At 54.7% G+C, this 22,672-nt stretch overlaps 2 protein-coding genes across 2 annotated transcripts in view; both read left to right on the top strand.

Annotated features, from left to right (window-relative positions):
* Positions 1–3,686: 3,686 nt before the first annotated feature.
* LOC307067760 (forkhead box protein J1-like) lies at positions 3,687–6,643 on the top strand (the record flags this gene model as incomplete). The annotated part of the gene is made up of 2 exons (XM_079725341.1): positions 3,687–4,184; positions 5,876–6,643. The coding sequence occupies 2 exons, from the start codon at positions 3,687–3,689 to the stop codon at positions 6,641–6,643; spliced, it is 1,266 nt and encodes a 421-aa protein (XP_079581467.1).
* An 8,342-nt stretch (positions 6,644–14,985) lies between these two features.
* LOC307067897 (RAD52 motif-containing protein 1-like) overlaps positions 14,986–22,672 on the top strand; it is a gene marked incomplete at both ends in the record, with an annotated part of 27,996 nt that continues 20,309 nt past the window's right edge. The window contains one exon of the mRNA XM_079725526.1: positions 14,986–15,117. Coding sequence (XP_079581652.1) covers positions 14,986–15,117 — 132 coding nt within the window. The remainder of the gene's footprint in view (positions 15,118–22,672) is intronic.

Here is a 22,672-nt window from a genome sequence, read left to right on the forward strand (position 1 = left end):
TTTTCACAGAACTAGAACAAAAAATTTCAAACTTTGTTTGGAAAAACAAAAGACCCCGAATAGCCAAAGCAACCTTGAGAACGAAAAACGGAGCTGGAGGAATCAGGCTCCCTGACTTCACACTACACTACAAAGCTACAGTAATCAAGACAGTGTTTTACTGCCACAAAAACAGAAAGATAGATCAATGGAACAGGATAGAAAGCCCATAGATAAACCCACACATAGACGGTCAACTTACCTTTGATAAAGGAGGCAGGAATGTACAGTGGAGAAAGGACAGCCTCTTCAATAAGTGGTGCTGGGAAAACTGGACAGGGACATGTAAAAGTATGAGATTAGATCATTCCCTAACACCATACACAAAAATAAGCTCAAAATGGATTAAAGACCTAAATGTAAGGCCAGAAACTATCAAACTCTTAGAGGAAAACATAGGCAGAACACTCTATGACATAAATCACAGCAAGATCCTTTTGGACCCACCTCCTAGAGAAATGGAAATAAAAACAAAGATAAACAAATGGGACCTAATGAAACTTCAAAGCTTTTGCACAGCAAAGGAAACCATAAACAAGACCAAAAGACAACCCTCAGAATGGGAGAAAATATTTGCAAATGAAGCAACTGACAAAGGATTAATCTCCAAAATTTAAAAACAGCTCATGCAGCTCAATAGCAAAAAAACAAACAACCCAATCCAAAAATGGGCAGAAGACTTAAATAGGCATTTCTCCAAAGAAGATATACAGACTGCCAACAAACACATGAAAGAATGCTCAACATCATTAATCATTAGAGAAATGCAAATCAAAACTACAATGAGATATCATCTCACACCACTCAGAATGGCCATCATCAAGAAATCTAGAAACAATAAATGCTGGAGAGGGTGTGGAGAAAAGGGAACACTCTTGCACTGCTGGTGGGAATGTGAATTGGTACAGCCACTATGGAGAACAGTATGGAGGTTCCTTAAAAGACTAAAAATAGAACTACCATATGACCCAGCAATCCCACTACTAGGCATATACCCTGAGAAAACCATAATTCAGAAAGAGACATGTACCAAAATGTTCATTGCAGCTCTATTCACAATAGCCCGGAGATGGAAGCAACCTAAGTGTCCATCAGCGGATGAATGGATAAAGAAGATGTGGCACATATATACAATGGAATATTACTCAGCCATAAAAAGAAACGAAACTGAGCTATTTGTAATGAGGTGGATAGACCTAGAGTCTGTCATACAGAGTGAAGTAAGTCAGAAAGAGAAAGACAAATACCGTATGCTAACACATATATATGGAATTTAAAAAAATGTCATGTCATGTTTACCTAGGGGTAAAACAGGAATAAAGACACAGACCTACTTGAGAATGGACTTGAGGATATGGGGAGGGGGAAGGGTAAGCTGTGACAAAGCGAAAGAGAGGCATGGACATATATACACTACCAAACGTAAGGTAGATAGATAGTGGGAAGCAGCCGCAGAGCACAGGGAGATCAGCTCGGTGCTTTGTGACCGCCTGGAGGGGTGGGATGGGGAGGGTGGGAGGGAGGGAGATGCATGAGGGAAGGGATGTGGGAACAGATGTATATGTATGACTGATTCACTTTGTTATAAAGCAGAAACTAATAAAAAATAAAAATAAAACAAAAATAAAAATAAAAACAATAAATACTTGGGAAGAAAAAAAAAACTTTGACTCAAGACAAGCTGGACATGGAGGAGTGAGAGAGGGCAAGGGGTAGAGGGAAAGACATGTTTCTGGGTGGGAGCTGGTGTACCATCCCCCGGGCACAGCTCCTGCGCAGAGGCCTGATAAGGAGCCCTCACCTGCACCCACCCCCTTCAACCAGAGAACTTCCAACTGCAGCTCCTCAGTACCTGAAGAGCAGGAAAGCTGGTGACTGGAGGGAGGCTGGGGGACGGGAGGAGGAAGGACCACAGTCCACCGTTAGTCCGTCACTTAAAGGCTGGTGAAATTAATGGGGCCAATGACCCCAGTAAAAGAATTTGGCAAGTCCACGGCTTTCCTGGGTTTCACCCACCGGCTCTGTTTCCTCGGCTATCTGGAAAGAAGGGAGAGCACTTCCGAAGAAGCCTCTGGAATGTCAGCTTCTGGGAATCTTGCTGAGGACGGGGCGGGGAGGCAGCGCTTACCGGGAAACACTGGATTACCCTAGCCGCCTTGGGGTGTCTGCGACCGGGGCTGCGGTTTCTGCGGACCTGAGCGGCAGGTGGCATCGGAGAGTCAGACCTGCTTGCGGGCACCAAGACGACACTCGGTCGGGAGACAGGGACAGGCCGCAGAAACGTGAGCAAGTGCCACTCGCAGCACAGAGGAGAGGAAAGGAAAGCCCCAAGCATGCACCCAGCCCTGGCCCCCGCGCCACGGGCTGCGTCCCAGGAGCCGTCGCCACCTCTGAGCAGCCCAGATGGGAAGGGGGTGGGGCGGAGTACGGTTCCCGCGGCGAACTGCTCGCCGAGGGCCCCAGGGCCTCTGCGGGAGCGCCGAGCCGCGCGCCTCTCCGAGCCCTGCGCGGGGCCCTCGGGCGGGAATGCGCGGAGCCGGGACGCGGTGGCGGGTACGGGTCTGGGTCGCGCGCGGGAGAGGGCGGCAGGAGGGAGTTGGAAGAGAGTTACCGCGTGAGAGAGCGGTTAAGAGCCCGCGGTCTCGTTGGAGACGCCCTGGCCAATGGCAGAAGCGGAAGCTGTTTATATGGGCGGGGCGTCGCCACGGCAGCAGGAGACGCCTTGCGAGCGGCTACTGAGTGCCGGTCCACGGCCGCTGGCTTTCAGAGAGGAGCTGTCGGGCGTGAGTGGCGACCAGGATTGCTGGCTGGGCCCTCGAGCTGGGAGCAGAGAGCCGCGGTGAGGGTGGGCGGTGAGAGGAATTTCTTTGAGAACCTTCCTTTGGCCCGGGCTGCGCTCTGAGCCAGGTAAGGGACGGGGAGGGCTGCAGGCCGTGGGAAGGGAGGGCGTCAGTAGCAGCCCGCTCTCCCATCCGTCCCCGACGGAAGTGGTGGGCCCGGGGACTGACATCAGAGGCGTTTGGGGGACACTCACTTCCCGCCCCCTTATAACTCTCTGTATTGTTTCCTTCCTTCCCCTTGATCCCCATCCTAATATCCCTTTTCAAAGATCAGACGTACTCCCCCGCCCCCCGACCCGTCGTGCTGCCCTCCTGGACTCTCTCGCCCCATTTCCATTGGTTGTGGACGGAGAGAGGGGGGTTAATTCCCCGCTTTGAGGGAGAAAGGGGTGGCCTCGCATGCCCCTACACTATTCCCTCGTTTGGCTAATTAAGTCTCCCCTAAAAGATCAAAGAGGAAAAGAACGAGGCGAACCCCGTGTGGGTCGGACCCCCGGGCACACCTTCTGTTTCCCAGACCTCGGCAGTAAAAGATCCTCCCCAGCTGCAGGAAGGATTTTAGTAAGAGCCTCCCCCCTCGCACACACTCGCCCCTCGTGGGTGGGGAAAGAGGGCTCAGTTCCCGCTCTGGTCCCCGCAGGCACCACATTCAGATTGGAGGAGGCTACCCCCGGATCGCGGGATGGAAGCCCGCTTCCGGGAGGCTGCGTAACTGAAGCCGCGGGAGTCAGCGGGCCGGAGAGCTCGGCGGCCACCCTCGGCTCGGCTCGTGGATGTTGACAGCCCCCTCGGAGAGTCCCCGCAGATATGGCGGAGAGCTGGCTACGCGTCTCGGGAGCAGGGGCAGCGGAGGAGGCCGGACCGGAAGGCGGCCTGGAGGAGTCCAACGCCCTGAATGACAGCCTGACCAGCCTGCAGTGGCTGCAGGAATTCTCCCTTCTCAACGCCAAGGTCCCCGCCCTGCCTTCGGGGGACACCGACCCCCACGGCTACCACGAGCTGTCCGGCTCGGCCGAGCCGGGGTCTCCCCTGGCGGCGGACCCCGCCTGCCTGGGGCAGCCGCACACGCCTGGCAAGCCCACGTACTCCTGCACGCCGCGGAGCGCCCCCTCGGGGCTGCAGGCCTCGCCTCCCGACGACGTGGACTACGCCACCAACCCGCACGTGAAGCCGCCCTACTCGTATGCCACGCTCATCTGCATGGCCATGCAGGCCAGCAAGGCCACCAAGATCACCCTGTCGGCCATCTACAAGTGGATCACGGACAACTTCTGCTACTTCCGCCACGCTGATCCCACCTGGCAGGTAGGGGAGGCACTCCCTCCCTCCCTCCCCATGCCCGCACGGACTGGACTCACATCCCAGATCTGCAGGCCAAGTAGGCGCGGTACGGCCAGGGCCCCGAGAGAGGAAGGCCGTCGAGGAAGGACCTCAAGGGAGCCCAGTGCTTGGACTGCTGCCCCTTTGACTTCAGAGACGGAGGAGGGAGGATGTTCAGAGGGCTGTAGGGGTGCCGACATAGAGGTTTAAGTGGAAAGAACTTGTCACTCATCCGGCAGGCTCAGCCCAAAGACCAGGGCTGAACTATGCGTGGACACAGCTCCCCAGGGTAGGTTGATGGACTGAGGGACACATTTTTGTCCCAAGTCCTGGAATTCCTAGACACTACCCTCCTCGAGGTCAGTTTGTCAGGGCCTGACTGGAGGCAGAGCGTCGTTCCTGCCAGGCTCTGCATCCTGCCTGCTTTCAGTTGGCTGGAGGGGGTCTGGGAGGGGAGAGGGGCGTGCTGCGGGGTGTGAAGGCCATCTGTGTCCCAGTGGAAGGGCTACGGGGCCTTCCGAAAGCTGCTGTGCCAGCCCCCACCCCAAGCCCTCCCTAGTTTCCTGCCTTCACTCCTCCCCCTCTTCTCATCAACCTCCCTGGGGGGACAATTACCTCAGCCACGTGCTTTCCACAGGGGCTCTTTCCTCCCACACTGGCTTCATGTTCCAAGTCTCCGGAACCTGGCACAGAGCAGCCAAGGGGCCCAGGCCACCATGTAAACATCCCAGTCTTGCCAGGGGGTACTACTCACCTGCCGGCCCCACGCACCAGGCCCCAGAACCCTGTGCCCCAGCGTGGTTTGGACTGTGCACCCAGGCGTGAACAAGGCAGGATGGTGATTCAGGCTGGGCACACACTGCCCTGAGCATCTTCGACCATCAGGATCAGGGGCTACTTGGGGACAGAGACCCTGAGGATGCACAGATCCTTTCCCTGTGGCACAGGTCACAGGATCACAGTTCCTGTGATCCCAGCTATTCCACGTTTGCTTGGGCCCTGACCCTGGGGCAGGTACCATTTGTAACCTTGGTGAGAAAGCAGAGACCCTCCACCACCCCCCACCCTACTCCAAGCCTGAGAGGCCCCAGGAATGAGCGCTATGCTCTTGGCTGGGTAATAATCAACTGAGGCCTCAGAGCCTGGGGTGGGAGGAGGGGGACATGGTGGGTGAGGGTCCAGGCCAGCAGCCAGCTCTAGAAACAAGGAACGTCATCAGATCCTCCCACACTTCATCCCCCCACCCCCACACACACACCCTCACACCCACTCACTCATTTCACAAACAGAGAAGGCCAGCCAGGCCCAGGCAGAGGGAGATGGCCGTCCAGGCCCTGGGGGAGCCAAGGCCTTTGACCAGAGGCCGCAAGCGGCGGGGTAAGGGAGGGAGGGCAGGACAGGGTGGCACTGAGAGCCACCCTGCGGCTCAGGGCTCGGATGACTGAGCAGGCAGATATCCTGGCAAAAGGGAACAAAAACCCCCGACAGCACTCCCAGCGCCTGGTGCCCCGTGGCTGGTGTCCCAGAGCCTCCCGGTCGGAGCAGCGCCTCTGTCTCCCCTGCCCCCATCGGAGAGAAGGTGGTGGTGGGACTGGCAGTGGCGCTAGGAGCCCCCCATCACTGAGCCCACCCACTCACCCAGCTGTCTTCCTTCTCTCCTATCTCCCTGTGTCCAGAACTCCATCCGCCACAACCTGTCCCTGAACAAGGGCTTCATCAAGGTGCCTCGGGAGAAGGACGAGCCAGGCAAGGGGGGCTTCTGGCGCATCGACCCCCAGTACGCCGAGCGGCTGCTGAGTGGGGCCTTGAAGAAGCGGCGGCTGCCCCCAGTCCACATCCACCCGGCCTTTGCCCGCCAGGCCGCGCCGGAGCCCAGCGCCGCCCCATGGGCTGGGCCACTGACCGTGAGCACCGAGGCCCAGCAGCTGCTGCGGGAGTTCGAGGAGGCCACTGGGGAGGCGGGCTGGGGTGCAGGCGAGGGCAGGCTGGGGCGTAAGCGTCAACAGCCGCTGCCCAAGCAGGAGGCCAAGGTCCCGCGGCCCTCCAGCCCCCTGCTGCTGACGCAGGAGGAGCAGGGTGAGCTGGAACCCCTCAAGGGCAACTTTGACTGGGAGGCCATCTTGGACGCTGGCACGCTGGACGGGGAGCTGGGCACGCTGGAGACCTCGGAGCTGATCCCGCCGCTGAGCCCCGCCTCACACGGGGACGTGGACCTCACCATCCACGGCCACCACATCGAGTGCCCTGTTACCTGGGGGCCTCCAGTGGAGCAGGCTACCGACAGCCTGGACTTTGATGAGACCTTCCTGGCCACATCCTTCCTGCAGCACCCCTGGGACGAGAGCACCCGTAGCTCCCTGCCCCCCGAGCCCCTCTTTGAGGCCGGGGATGCCACACTGGCCTCTGACCTGCATGACTGGGCCAGCCTGGGCGCCTTCTTGTAAGAAGCCAGGCCCTGCCCCACCTCCAGACAGCACCGAAGTCTGGACCCAGACTGCCCCCCTCCCCGCCAGTGCAGGCCCACGGACACCCTACCGCCCAGGCAGGGGCTGGGCCAGGTCACCCCGCCAGGCCACACGGCCGCCAGCCCAGGCCATCCTCAGATCCTAGTCCAGCAGGCTGAGAATTGGGGCCCAGGACCAAAACTGCTGCCTCCGCTCCCCAGCCCCCCATACACACAGTGTTTCGTTGATCCACTTCTTCCCTGCCCCAGAGACACGCTAAGGGCCCTGCACTATGAGAGCTGCGGCTTGGAGGGGCCCTGGCCAAGCTGGAAACATCAGTACAGGGCCCGCCCCAGAACACCTTAGCTTCGAAGCTTCTCTCTCTCCTGCTCTCCTCCCCAGGTCTCTATCCAGAGAAAGTTCCCAGGTACAAGAAATACTGATTAGGTGACTGCAAATTAATACCCAAGAGGCCTCTCCCGGCAGTCTGTGAGGAGGAGCTAGGCGGAGGGGGGAAGAGAGAGGAGACAGAAATGAGGCCGGGGTGCTGGGTGGAGCCAGGAGATTTTCTAAGGCCTCTGGGATCTTCTGGCTTCATCCCTAGAGATGGAGCACAGGGTATGTGTCCCTAATCTTTGAGCCCAACTTGAGGCTGAGAGCAGCGGGGAGTTGGGGATCTGGGGGTTAGGGGCTGGGGCAGCCAAGCTGCAGGGGGAAAGGGGACAGAGAGACTAATGTAGTGAGTGTAGCTATAGCTGAGGCTTAACTGGGGGGGACGCAGTGCTTGCTAGAACCACTGGGACCAGGAATGGGGGGATGGCCCCGTGCCCTTGCTTGCACTCCTGCGGGGGAGTGTCTTGCTCCACCATAAACCCCCTGGGCTGCATCCCACATCCACTCTCCTAACCCATCAGGCAATTTAACCTTTTTCATAGAAAGTTATTTACAATCAAAACATTTTTAAAAATAAAGTTTAAAAAAATCTCAAAATGGGCCTGCTTGCAACTTTCTCTGGGGAAAAGCATGGGCCAGTTTTGGGGAGGCCACGGCCCAAGGGGGAATGGCTGGGAGGAAGATGGGGGTCACCAAAGGCCTGCAGAGTGTCCCCTGATGCACTCCTCATGATCTCTGGGTCCCCAGAGAGAAAGGGGCTGAGAGGCGGCCCTCGGGGGTCCCCTGTAGACAGGGCCTCGGCACCTCTATATGTGCAATGGGGAGACTGTACCCACAGGCCCGAGGAGCAGGCGGCAAAGGAGGCACAGCCCCCTCCCTGGCCCTGGAGACTCACTCACAAAGGCCGTTCTTGCCCAGGGCTCAGCTCACGTTCCCCACCTCGCCCAAGTTGAGGGCCTGCCCAGACTCACCTGCGGTCCTCGCCTGGGCCTGTCTCCAGCTCCTCCCTCCCTTGGTCCCTTCCTGAAGGGACAGGGTGTGAGTTCAGAGGGCCCCAGACCCTGGGGCCCCACTTGCCACCCTGGGGTTCATTCACCCCGCCCAGGGCCTTCCCTCCAATGCAGGTTGGGGCTGAGGGAGGCCATCAGGGCAGACGGAAGACGGGGTGCCTAGACCCTACAGCTCCAGCCTGTGATGAATCAACGTAGCAGAGTTCTGAAGGGGAAACTGAGGCACAGCAAATATGTGACACTCAGCAGGCACCTTTCAACCCCCTCACCCCAGCTTTGCCTGGAACCCATCTCTCCCCTGAGCCCGCACCTGGCCCCGCCAGCACGCCCTTGTGGTGCACAGCCCCTTCCCCCAGCACTCACGTGCACGTGCTCACAGACACACACACACACACACAAACGGGCACTGTCCTACACAATCCTGCCCAGCCTCCACGGGCCCCTTTCTCCTGAAGCCCCTTTCTTTCCTTGCACTCGAGACTGGCTCCAGGACAACCTGGCATTCCTCCACCAACTTGCTGCTTTCCCTTGCTAATTATTCCAAATATTTCAGAAGGGTGCGCACACTGCAGGGCCAGCCGGGTTGGGGCCTTACACAGCTCAGGAGGCAGCCCATCCCCTTCCCACCGCTTGCTGAGGAGGCTGCCCCAGCCTCCCTCTGAGACTCCCTTCACCCCCTAAGCAACGACTCCCTCCCTCACCCCACCACCCTCTGGCCTTCCTCCCCACGCTCCCAAGCACTGGGGGAACATGGGCGCTCCAGCCTCTCCACTGGTCCCCAGGCTCAGCCTCCAGCCCCCGCCAAAAGGGGTACACCCTGGATTGACAGGTGGGGCCGGTCACTGTCCCCCCTCCTCACCCTCTGCCTGGGCCCATGCTGGGGGAAGAGGGGCAAGCTCAGGGGCTGGCAGAACTGCCTGCCAGGTAAGGAAAGGCTGAAGAAGCTTCTGGCTGCCAGGAAGAATCACCAGGAGACCCTGAAAATCCCTATGCTTGGGACTAGCGTCTCTGGGGCTGGGACCCAGACACTGGCACTTTTAAGGGTCCATGGATGCTGCCAATGAGCAGCCAAAGCTAAGAGGCGTCTCCGAAGCGGCCAGAAAACAGGGCTTCACACACCCTTTCAGCAGGCAGCGTTTGGGGGTTGGCGGTGGAGGGGGCGGGAAGCGTCAGTGCATCCTGTCCCTCCTATTCATCCCTGCCCCGGCCCTTGGCTGGGTGGCTTTTTCAAAAAACGTTCAGTGACTCCGTATTTCTTTAGAGATTCAATGTAATCCCAGTCAATATATATTTTGCGCCCTTAACAGTAAGTTGCAGACAGGCTGCCCCATTAGCACTAGATACTTTAGTGTGTGTTTCCTTAGAACAAGGACACGCCTCCATAATCCCAGTACCACCATCACAATCAGGAAATGAACACTGACCTGGTAATCCCATGTAACCGCAGACCCCCTTCACGTCTTGCAGATCACCCCAGTAATGCTCCTTTCCATTCCAGCATCCCAATCCAGGACCCCATGTTGCACTGAGTTGTCCTTTCTCTTTTGCCCTGTGTGGCTTTGAGCTCATGACTCAAGCTCTCTGGGCAGGTTTCGCATTTCCTTTGATCTCCACTTTTGAGGTGAGAAGCCCTTCAGCCACTTCACCCTCAGGTGTGGTACAGTCCCTTCCCAAAGCAAGAAGCCAGCTTTCTGTCTCCTCACTTTCCACCTCTTCCCTATCCTCCCTCCCCCATGTATCGCCAGCCAGGAAAGGGATGAGGGGCAATGTTCAAGAACTCAGTCTTTGGGGACCCTCCCCGTCTGCCCACGGGACAGGCCACCCCAAGCTCCAGTGACGGGAAGGCCCCCGGGATGGGATTCCATGCTGGCCTGAAGCAAATGCGCCAGGCCTCCTGAAGAGCTGAGCTGAGGGCAGGAAACACTCTTCTCCCCGCCTCTGCCCCCCTCAACATACTGGGGACCCAGACTTGCAGAAGGAATCAGGTGAGCTGGAGGGCAGGAAAGAAGGCCTGTGAGGGCGGGTGGGAGGAGATGGTCAGGAGTCAGGCGAGCTTCCATCCCCGGGCTGAGGCCCAAAGGTAAACAGGTGTATTTGGACTCCTGGCAGGCGGGAGTGGGCTGGCCCTGCGGGGCAGTCCTGGGCCTGTCAGGGGTGGGGCTGTGGAGAGGGACTGCATTAACAATGGGGTGGGAGAGGAGCCCCAGTTCCTGCTGACATTCTTGTGTCATGAAGAGGAAAACACAGGTGAAAAGGGAGGGGAGGCACTTGGACAGGGGAGGGCGCTTTGTGAGGCCACCCAGGCTGGGCCTGCGCTGGCCAGTGTGAGCCAAGGAGGTGCATGGAAGCCCTGGGGGGTCACCTTCCTCCTGGGGCACGTGTGTCCAGCCCACTCTGAGGCTCCCAGGTGGGACAGGTCAGAGCCACCATGACTGGCATGCTGGGCCTGAGCTTTCCCTGTGAGTGCAGGAGCTGGGAGGGAGCAGCTGAAGGGTAGGGTCCCCCAGAAGCCAGCCAGGCTGAGCGGCAGGGGAGGGGAGGCGGGGTACAAATTAACCAAGGCAGGAGACAGGGCCGCAGGTCTCGCTGCTGCCCCCCGACTCCAGCTCCCAGCAGAGCCCTGTCGCCCAGATGCTGATGTGAAGGCAGGACAGCAGCCTGGGTCTGAGCCCCAGACCCCTTCCTCCTTGAATGAAGCAGCTCGCTGAGCTCCCAGGAAAGCAAGAGCTCCAGGAACTGGGGAGCGCAGGCTGCTTGCACACATCCCACCCTACCCACGGCCCCCAAGACCCTTTGAAGCCATAGTGGATTGCCGGCAGCCCTCCCAGGGCTACTATTCGCCCAGGGAATTAAGCTGAGGCTGAGAGGCTGCCAACTGGTCTCCGCCCTTCACCCAGCCACCCCCCTTCTGTCAGTGGCTCTGCCCCCTTGTCCAGACCACCCTGCACCCCGCTCCTGCATCACTCTGGGTACCAAGCCCTATCCCCAACCCTAGAGGCATCCCAGTTCCCTCCAACTTGCTTAAAGTGAACTGTGGGCGAGAGTGGTGGGAGGGGCAGGGTGGCATGCAGACGCCGCCTCTGAGAGTTTCAGCCTCAGAAGCCCATGAGTCTGCAGACCCCTGTGGGCAGATAACCTGCCGCATTCCTACATTTGCTACATCCAGCACAGGGCCCGGCGTTTTAAGTATTGAATGAATGAATGAGCTGCTGAGCAGATTGTCAAAAGGTGGAAAAACAGCCAAGTCGCCTTGGAAAAATGTGACCGCAGACAGTAAACACTAAGGACTTCTCGGTCACTGGGCCCTGGGTGCTTCCTGATGCCCCCAGGGGTGCAGAGCATTCAGCCAGGGGGGCCTCTGAGGATACCCCACCCTGCCCTGTCCTGGAAACTATTAAGAGGCCACCCTTGCTGACTCTGTGGGCTTGTGTGAGGTAATAAAGGAGGGAGTAGGGCCCTGAGTGCCAGCTGAAGCTTGAGTGGGGCGTGTGGCTGGTGTGAGCCAGGGGAGGGTGGAGGAAGGGGGATCCGGGACAAGAGGGAAGGGGTGGAGGGCAGCGGGCGAGGCCTGGCCTTTCTCATTCTCAGCTGCTCCTTTTTGGTCCCCAGCTGCCCTGGAGCCTAGGCCCTGGGGATGAGGATCACAGAGGCCCGAGATGCAGGGTTGGTGCGGGGAAACCAGCATTCAACCCCTTCACACGCATATCTTTTATTACCCCACCCAAGTCCACAGGGTCAGCAAATGGCCTTTGACATGTTTGCAGCCGACAACAAGGTCACCAGGTCAGAGCTGTGCCCAGCTCAGCTGTCCCTGCTGGGCTCACCCCACTGTATACCAGGACAGGCCCTCGGGCCACTGAGCTTGACAGCTGTGGAGCCCAGAAACTCAGGGTCCAAGCTGGGGCTGGGAGCTCTGTGAGGGGCCCGAGAGCCTCTGGTGCCTGCTGTTTGGCTACAGATGAAGCCTGGCCTGATGGAGATGGCCCGGGAGGCTCGACCCAGAGCTGGCACTGTGCCACATGGCCGGGTGGGCTTGGGCCCACAGTTCAAGTCCAGTTTTGGAGAGAAGTGTGGGGTGTCCAGGTGTGGTGGGAGGACCTCACAGGGGGCTGGGGCTCAAACCCCAGCCACATTCCCTGGCTCTATTTCATGTGTGGGTTCTATTACAAGGGGGATTAAGGGTCTCCCAGGCAAAGAGGAAGAGAAACAGCAACTAGGCCCAACGACCTCCATGCAGGGAGAAGTGGGTCACAAAGAGAAGGCAAACCCCACCCTGGCCCCCCACCCAAATGCTCAGCTCAAAGGCCCTGCCACCCTTGGGTCCGGGAAGCTTTTATGTGTAGGACAATTCGCCTCCCAGACTCCTTTACGAAGATGACCCATGGTGACCTCCAAAGGGGCTTGGGAAGAGACAGGTATATGTGACAACCAAAGATGTGGCTACAAAATGAAAATGAATCCCACCTGGAGAAATGGAGGACCGTGTGAAGGAGTGCAGAGTGACAGACATGTGTTGAATTCACAGGGAATGAATAACCATATGGATTAGTAAATGAAGTGGAGCCATTTGGGGGAGAGGGAGATGACAATGGCGTTAGTCCTGTCCTGCAGAGGTCACCACAGGTTATGCAGTGGAGATGGTGGAATGTGTTGGCAAACAAACATGATGCTCAAAACCGGAAGGAGATAGAGCCAGGACTAAGACACAGTCCCAAGGGACCTGGTGAATGTAAAGGCTGCAGCCCAGGTGCACAGACTCTTCCAGAAGGGAGACCAGAGAGGAGAGCAGAGAATAAGGAGCCTGGAGAAGGGGCACCATTAGGGCAGGAGGGAGCCCCCTCCCCCACACACTCCCCCCCTCCTCGCCCCCTACACACACCTACACGGACGCACCTGTTCCTGGCTGGCCCCGCCCCACAGAGCCTGCATTGAGAGTCAACAGGCCAGAGTGGGCTCCGGAAGGAAGGAAGCCAGCATTCGCCCAGGGAAGGCCTATGGCCTCCCACAGGGCATTTCATTAGCACGACAGGGGTAGAACCCAGAGTCGGAGAGCAGGCAACAAACTCCGAGCTCAGATCAAGGTGAAAGGGAGGAAAGGTCGGGCAGTGATGAAGACAGGACCAAGGGAAGCTTTTTTTTTTGTGGGCCTCTCACTGCTGTGGCATCGGAAGGCAGACCCTCAACCACTGCGTCACCAGGGAAGCCCTAAAGGAACCTTTTTTAAGATGGGGTGACCTGCGTGTGCTTGAAGGAAGGAAGGGGCTAGCCCGGGGAGAGGGTGAATTGCAGATGCTGGGGAGACCGTATGCTGGGAGAGCAAGGACAGACCCTTCTGGTGGGAGCAGGAGCCAAAGGGTCTCAGAGGAGGCAGGAAGGGTGAGCTCTGCCCCAGCCCAGGGCAGCAGTCACTCTGCTGTGCCTCTTGCTTGCAGAGGGAAGAAGAAGGTGGCAGGGCGGGGGTGGGGTGAGGAGTAGCGGGGGCGGGGGCTCTGCCGGGATGCTCAAGAGGATTGTGGGGACATCTGGTTCCAGCTCCAGCTAGAGGGCAGCGCAATAGGAGTAAGGAGGGAGGAGAGATCTGGAGGGACGTGGGAGGGCACTCAGGAGCCGGGGACACGAAAATGAGGAACGGGAACAAGGGGAGGCCAGCCTTGGCCCTTGAACCTCTGCAATGGGCCAGCCCCACTGGCATGTCTGCCTCCAGCTGGCAGGACTCAGGGGGATTCCCAGCTGCGGGGAGGAAGGCCAGGGTCCCAGGTGCTGGAAACCCTGGTCAGTCATCACCTGGTTGCTTGGTCAATGTTTCCTTTCGTCTGTGGACCTGAGTCTGCGTGGACACAAAGATGGGTGAGACCTGTTCTTAGAGAGATTTCCTAACCTACTGAGCTGGGTGGCAGCGTGGTCTTGCCAGGACAACTCTCCAATTTCACTCCCACGATCAGGCAGAGGGGTTTTCTCAGGGCTCGGAGGCCACAACAAGAGATGACTGGGGACTGGTGGCTGGCGGTGCCATCGTCCGCTGAGTGGGGAATGCAGCAAGAAAGAGAAAGGAAGGGGGGAGTTAGGCTGGGGGTACAGAGAGTTTGAGGCACACGTGGCACAGTTGAGGGGTGGCTGAGGGGCTTTTGGGTAATGAAGGATGGCTCTAGGAGACTCAGCTTGAAAAAGGAACCACACTGTGTGAGCAGAGCCCAGTCAGCCCCTCCTGGCCCCTCCACTCCCCAAGCAACATTTTGATTTCTACCACCATCGGTCAGTTTTTCCTATTCTACAATTTCATATAAATGGAGTCATACACTTTTACTCTGTGTTTGGCTTCTTTCACTGAACATATTATCTTTGAAATTTAACTACGTTGTCACATGCATCAGTAGTTTGTTCCTTTTCACGGCTGAGTAGTATTCCATCAGATGACTATAGCAATTTGTTTATCCATTCTCCACTAGATGGATACCTGGGCTGCTTCCAGTTTGGGGCTATTGTAAATGAAGCTGCTATGAACATTCTTGTACAAGGTTTTTTGTGGGTTTTTGTTCCATTTTGTTTTGTTTTTGCTGTACCACACGGCAAGCGAGATTTTAGTTCCCCGACCAGTGATTGAACTTGGGCCCCCTGCAGTGGAAGTGCGGAGTCTTAACCGTTGGACCGCCAGAGAAGTCTCAGGGTTTTTTTGTAGTAGGGCTTTTTAAAAAAATCCTTTTCATTTGAAAGGCGCTTGGGAAGAGAAGACATAAACATGTGTGGCCCAGCTGCCATGCTTCACTGGACTATGCTGAGTTGATTCTTAAAAGGGTCAGCAGGGGGTATCCAGCAAGACGCAGAGAGGACAGGAGTTACAGGCAGGAGAGGAGGTGGGAAAGGGCATGCAGGTGGACACCCAGCTGGCTGGCTCAGTGCAGGGGAGGGTTAGTGAGACTCTTCTCAAGTACACTTCTGGCCATGTCACTCATCTGTGGAGAACCCTACAATGACTTCCCTCGCCTACAGAAGACTCTAAACACCATCAAGATCCGCCCCTGCTCGCCACTCATCTTCCCACCTACCCCTCCCTCCGTGATCAGTCACACTGATGTATCGCCCAGAATCACTGTTTCCTCCCTCTGTCTCCTACCCCTGCCCTCTTCCCTGCGCAAACACCCTCCCACTTCACCTGCGTAACTTTTCAGGACCTAGTTTCAGGGTCCCATCATGAGTCCCCAGCTGTGGTCCCCCAGCTGGAAGGACCCTAACATCCTGGTAGAACTCACACCAACCCTGTTCGCACTTCTGCTTGAGAAGGCAGTTGGTTACACATATTGGGGTCCCCAGACTGGTACCCAAACTGAGGACAGCACCAGTGGGGCCACATCCTCAAGGAAGGGTGGGGCAGGCTGGAGCAGTGTCCCCAGCCAATGGCTCTGCCTCCAGCTGGCCAGAGTTCTGGAAAGCCCACCCACCACGGTCCGCTCTTGACCCCGAACCCTTTTATTTGGTGGATCTAGAACTCAGTTTGGGGCATGACCTCCATCACAACCCCTTTTCCTTCTTCACGCCAGCAGTCTGTTGCATGACTCAAAGTCAGAGGACAAGTTCTGGGGGTTCTGTCCTCCTCCTGCCCGGTGCTCATGCCCTTCCCCTGCTGCCAGCACAGACTGCCCAACTCGGGGCTCCTGGCTGCTGTCTGGAATTCAGGTTTGTTGGGGAAGGTCTTGGGCTGAGCCCTGAGCTCCTGGAGCCCACCACATCAGCTGGCTGGGCCTCTGGCAGACCCCAGGATCTTCAAGCCCAGACTCCGGGGGATGAAGGGGCAACGTTGGTCTGTTTGCTCCCTCTGCGGGAGCGAGGGGGCAGCTGGAATGGTCCTCAGTCATAGAGGCCTAGACCTGAACCTGCAGGAAGGATTAGGAGCCTTCTGGTATCACCTGCAGAAGAGGAAACTAAGGCACAGAGAGAGGACCCAGCTCTGAGGATGTCAGCACAGATGAGGTTGGCTTCTCCTGGGCACTACTGGCTGCGGGACCCAGCTGGACATCTGCCACCTCTCCACCCACTGCCATCCTCCAGTGCCCTTTATTTCACCATGTTGGCAGCATGGGCCTCTCCTGCTGGACTGGGAGCTCCAGGAAGGCAGAGGCAGTGCCTGGTTCTCCATGGCACCTGCCAGGAGTTGGGAGTGGCACACGGTATGTGCTCAACAGAGCATGGCGGAATGGATGGAGGGGGTGGGAGTGCACGCCCCAATTCTCACAGTGACTTAGATCCAGAAGCCAGCACTCTGAGCTGGGCAGACAGTGGAGAGCCAGAGGAAAGGCAGCTCGGCCTGTCTTCCCTGCCCTCAGGGACACCAGGCCTTACCTCCCAGCTCACCCATCTTCCTTGACCTTATTAAAAAGCCCTTGCTGAAGATGTGACTGTGTGTGGTGCCCTGCCGGTGGTGTACACTGAGAACCGCATGTGCCCGTCACTGGTCTCTGTGCTCATTCACTCATTCAACAAATCTCAGACACATGGGAAGACACTTCCACTGGGTGTGGAGGGCATGCACACAACAGAAGACCAAACGCATAGAGCAAGTGGGTCCCAAGAGTGTACCAAGGGACTTCCCTGGCGGTCCAGTGGTTAGGACTCTGCACTTCCACTGCCAGGGGCCCAGGGTTGATCCCTGGTCTGGGAACTAAGATTCCCCAAGCCATGCACAGCCAAAAAAAAGAAAAGATTGCACAGGGGAGGTCCCCCTTCCCAGGCAGTGTCATCTCACTCAATCCCCTGCTTCAGGGCAGCTATCAAGTCAGAGAAGGAGGCCTCCTGGTTTCCCATGGCAAAGGCAGGATCCATCTGTCCTCAGCACCTTTGGGGGAAGAACTGGCACTCAGCCTGCTCCTGGCAGGACTTTCCTGTGGCCCCTCCCTCCCAGCCAGCAGATCTAGAGTCCCCCCATCCTGGGCTCCACTACCTGAGCAACGCCATTTTCTCTCACTGCCATCTCCCTGTGTACACTCTAGTTATCATACAGGTCATGACCATAGCCTGCTCACTTAGGTCCCAGCTCCAGGCCACCCTGCTGAGGCACCTCACCAAATACAGTCTAACCCTAGCCGATGCTTGGTCCCACAGGCCACTCAGCCAGTCTCCTCTCTGGACACCCTGCCTACTTCCCAGCTGCCATAAGGCTGGGCCCTCTTCCTGGGGTCCCTCTTCCCATCCTTCAAAATCCAATCCACACAGTTGTGCCCTCCAAAGTCTCCCTGATCTGCCCAGGGGTCTGGGAACACTGTTTCCCCCAGGCCAGGCCTGGAGACCTTTGTCCCTCCTGTGCCCTGAATTCCACAGGCCAGCAGTGCACCCCAAATTCCTAGATATTTCCTAGAGAACTATCTTACCCGCAAACTTAGCCAGTAAGAAAGACAGATACTGTATGATCTCACTTAGATGGGGAATTTAGAAAAACTACCAAACTCAAAGAAAAAGAGATCATATTTGTGGTTACAACAAGCAGGGGTGGGGGCAGGGGGAATCGGAGGAAGGTGATTAAAAGGGTACAAACTTCCAGTTATCAGATAAATAAGAACTAGGGATGGGGACTTCCCTGGTGGTCCAGTGGCTAAGACTCCACACGCCCAATGCAGGGGGCCCTGGTTTGATCCCTGGTCAGGGAACTAGATGCTATGTGCTACAGCTAAGAGTTCACATGCTGCAACTCAGGATCCCACAACTAAGACCCAGCACAGCCAAATAAGTTTAAAAAAAATTAGGGATGTAATGTACAACATAATGACTCTAGTTAACACTGCTATGTGATAGATAGGAAGGTTGTCAACAGAGTAGATCCTGAGTTCTCATTGCAAGGAGAATTTTTTTTCTTTTCTTTTGATTCTATTTGAGATGATGGATGACAACTAAACCCACTGTGGTAATCATTTCACAATACAGTTGACCCTTGAGCAGCAGGGGTTAGAGGAACTGACCCTAGGGCAGTGGAAAATTCACACAGAACTTTACAGTTGGCCTTCCCTATCCATAGTACTATTGTGTACTACCGTAGTATGTACTCACTGAAAAAAATCCAGGTATAAGTGGACCCCCAGAGTTCAAACCCATGTTGTTCAAGGATCAACTGTATGTGTCAATCAAACCATCTTGCTGTACACCCCCCACCTCCTACCCGCCCAGGTCTGGGGTTCAGGTTCTAGGTTAGCAGGACCTGCGCGCTCCCCAGCGGCACAGCCACATCCTCAAAACCCACTCTCTGTGTTCTGGAAAGTGGAAAGCGGGCTCCAGAAAAAGGCACCTTGAGACTGAAGAGAAGCAGGCTGGGGAAGAGGCAGATGTTGCTGCTAGCTAAGGTAGAAGGAAGAGTAAAGTGTCAATTTTTTTAAATTGTTGTTTTGCTTTCTTTTAATTTTTAAAATTTTATTTGATATTAGAGTATATTTGATTTACAATGTTGTGTTAGTTTCAGGTGTACAGCAAAGTGACTCCTTTATACATATACATATATCCATTCTTTTTCAAATTCTTTCCTCATGTAGCTTATTACAGAATATTGAGTAGAGTTCCCTGTGCTCTACAGGAGGTCCTTGTTGATTATCTACTTTATGTACAGTAGTGTGTATTTGTTAATCCCAAACTCCTAATTTATCCCTCCCTGCCCCACATTTCCCCTTTGGTAACCATAAGTTTGTCTGTGAGTCTGTTTCTGTTTTGTAAATAAGTTCAGAAAAGTCTCAAAATTCTTCACCCATTTTTCCATAGAGTTAGCACAGGGTTGTGCTGGGAAGTGTGCAGTTTGAAATGGAGGGAAACGTGTGTGTTTTGGGACAGGGGCAGAGGTGGGGGAATCGAGCCAGGAGTAAAGGGACAGGGAGGGAGCAGTAGCCATGAGGAATCATCTGGCCTTGGTGGACTGGGCTTCCCCAGCTGGCCTTCGGCCAGGCCTTAACCCTGGGATCAGAAGCAAATCCCTGCCGTCCTCCAAGCCCCACTGACGAGAGTTTAAAAAGCGAATGGGAAATGTTTCCTCAAGTGTCGGTCCCCCTCCAAATCCAGACAGTGGAGAGCTTCTTGCCTGGCCACCAGGGTCCCTGAGCAAAGGCTCACCAGGCCCAGGGACAGCAGCAGGGCTGTGACACGCAGACTCCAGCAGCAGGGAAGTAGCTGGGTGCCTCCTTGACCCACTCTCTCTCTTTGGGACCCGAAAGGCTGAGTCCTTCAGGGTCTCCCCAGGTGGGACGGTGGCTTTGGGCCTGAAGTGTTCCACCTAGTCCCAGGAGGGTCATTCTGATGTATCTGTGTGAGCCAGCCTGCCACATGATGAAGGATAAAAATGGAGCATCTGCTTCCTGGCTCTGGCATCTTCCAGACACTTCTGTGCACCTTGGTTCCCCCTCCCATTAAAACAAAAATACTCACCTCCCCCCGCAGTACACACAGGTGGTTGTGAGCACTCGGAGGTGACCATTTTAAAGGCTCAGCATGGTGCCAGCACATGGTAGCGCTCATACCTCAGGCTTACTTCCTGGTCTGTAAAATGTGGTCAGTGTCACTCATGTGTTCCCCTCAGCCAGTGCCTTGTGGCCTCCGCTCTTTAAACAATCCGTCAGCATTTGGGTCTCACTACCTCTTTTTTCCTTTAATTGAAGTATAGTTGATTTACAATGTTGTGTTCGTTTCAGGTGTACAGCAAAGTGATTCAGATATATATATTTTTTCTTTTTCAGATTCTTTTCCCTTATGGGTTATTACAAGATACTGAGTAGAGTTCCCTGTGCTATACAGGGAGTCCTTGTTGGTTCTCTAGTTTATGTAGAGTATTGTGTATATGTTCATCCCAAACTGCTAATTTATCCCTCCCCGCTTTCCCCTTTGGCAAGTTTGTTTTCTATGTCTGTGAGTCTGTTTCTGCTTTGTAAATAAGTTCATTTGTATCATATTTTAGATTCCACATATAGCTGATATCATGTGGCATTGGTCTTTCTCTGTCTGACTCCACTTAGTATGATAATCTCTAGGTTCATCCATGTTGCTGCAGTGGCATTATTTCATTCTTTTTATGGCTGAGTAATATTCTGTTGTATATAGAATAGATGTATAGCACATCTTCTTTATCCATTTATCTGTCGATGGACATTTAGGTTACTTCCATATCTTGGCTATTGTAAATAGAGCCGCAGTGAACATTGGGGTGCATCCTTGATCTTTAAGAATGACCTCAGTGGATGGGACCAGGGCCAGGCCACTCAGGATGCTGTCGGTGACTCAGGACTGTTTTGGGGGCAGACAGCAGGAGTTGGTGAGGTTCCAAAGGTGCTAGATAAATCAACAATTTGGATCTCAGAACACATTTCTAGGGGACTTCCCTGGCAGTTCAGTGGTAGGGCTCTACGCTTCCACTGCAGGGGGCACAGGTTCAATCCCTGGTCAGGGAACTAAGATCCCATAAGTTGCACAGCACAGCCAAAAAAAAATTTCTATGCAGAAATCAATTTAGTTCCTAATATACTCCAGCTATAGCTGGAAAGGCCAGCCAAGGAAGGGCTGGGGTGGACACTGGTTAACATCCCTTGAGCACCTGCTATGTGCCGGGCCCTTTATATTTGCTGTGTCACCTAATTCCCGTGAAATGTTTTTCAGAGGGTCCCTCCCTTGGCTGAAGTCACATGGCTCATGGGTGGCAGGGCTGGGAGCAGATGAGCCCATCTGACCTCACACCTGGTTCTCACTCTCCCTCTCTCTGCCGTTATCGCCCTGGCTGTGATTGTCACAGGGGTCAGCAACCATGTGGAACACACTCCTATGGGAACACGTGTCCGAAGCCAGACCCCCACCTGCTCCACTGACCTCTCCTGGCACCTCCCCTGGGTAAGGGGACAAGTGAGGGCGGGAGGCTGGGGCGGGGGTCCCCAGAGGGGCAGGAATCGTCACTGATTCTCTCCAGCCACATCTCTGTGGGGTGTTTCTGCCCCTCCTGCGTGTGTTGCTGTAATTCTCAGGGCAGATAGTCTCACGGTGGCCTCAAAAAAGTACACCTGCCCTCCTTCCCCTGCTTCCCCGTTCTGGAACACATGCCCACCAGTTTCTCTCACCCTTTTGGTCCTCCCTCCAGGCCCCTGCTCCTCCCTTGCCCTCCTGGATTTAGCTGTCACACACTTATTTGTTCCTCACAGATTTGCTGGGCATCCTCTCTGTGTCAGGCCAAGGCTGGGTGCTGGAGACAGCCCTTTAGAAGGCTGGCCCAAGGTCTTCCTGTCACCTAGCTTTCCTCTCGCTTTTGTCACTCAACTGTGAAGAACAATTGCTTCATGCCTGCCTCTGATCTGCCTTCAGCAAGGTTCCCTCGTCCTGGCCACTCCTCGCTCCAGCTCTTGCCTGTGAGGTCCGTCTTCTAGGCGTGGCCACTTAACAGGCTCCGCTGGAAGGACTGTGGTCCAGCCTTCCAGCCCTCCCTTTCCAAGCTCACTTTGCCTCCATCCCTCAAGCAGGCATGGATCCCCAAGTGATGTCCCAGCCTTTTTGAGGAGCTTCATTCAAACCAGTTTACTCTGGGGACATTCAATTTGCAGTTGTGAAAATAATGTTAAAGCTCACCTGAAAAAAATAAACAAAATTAGAATATCTAGGAAGTTTTTATTAATTAAAAAAAAGGCCAAGAAGGAAGGTATGCCCACCAAATATTAAATTAAATATAATTAAGTCATAAAGCTACATTACCTTAGCTGGTTTGGTACTGGTGCTGACATAGGTAAAAGCAGTTCATTTGAATAGAATATACCCCAAATATCTATGGGGAGTTATTTATGATATAGGTGGCGTTTCAAACCAGTGGTTGAATAATTATTGAAAAAATGATATTGGGACAATTGGGTGTCCATCCAGGAAAATATGCAGATGGCTCAATGTTGTAAACATTAAAAAAAAAAGCAGATGAAGAAAAAGGAAGAAATTAGTAGAAAAAAACAAGAGCATTCTAAAAAAAAAAAAAGAAAGGGCTTCCTTGGTGGCGCAGTGTTTAAGAATCTGCCTGCCAATGCAGGAGACATGGGTTCGAGCCCTGGTCCGGGAAGATCCCACATGTCGCGGAGCGACTAAGCCCATGTGCCACAACTACTGAGCCTGCGCCCTAGAGCCCATGAGCCACAAGTACTGAGCCTGCGTGCCACAACTACTGAAGCCCGCGTGCCTAGAGCCTGTGCTCTGCAACAAGAGAAGCCACCACCATGAGAAGCCTGTGCATCGGAATGAAGAATAGCCCCCACTCGCTGCAACTAGAGAAAAGCCAGCATGCAGCAATGAAGACTCAATGCAGCCAAAAATAAATAAATAAAATAAATAAATTTATTCAAAAAGAAAAAAGCTTAGACCAGGGTAAGCCTTTACAAGCAAGGCACAAAACCAAAAAGCTATAAAATAAAGAGTCTGATCAATATGAATAAATTTAAAAATTAAAACTCTAGTAGAAAAAAATTAGCAAAAACAAAATACTAAGCCACATAATAACAACAAAAGGAAACAAATTTTTCCACATAAATGTTAAAGGCTAATTTCTTTAATATTTAAAGAATTCTGAAAAACTAATATGGCCATTAAACAAGAAAGATACTCAACTTTAAAAAAATATATTTATTTATTTATTTATTTATTTTTGGCTGTG

This window comes from Hyperoodon ampullatus, assembly GCF_949752795.1.
Source record: "Hyperoodon ampullatus genome assembly, chromosome: 19".
Classification (NCBI taxonomy): domain Eukaryota; kingdom Metazoa; phylum Chordata; class Mammalia; order Artiodactyla; family Ziphiidae; genus Hyperoodon; species Hyperoodon ampullatus.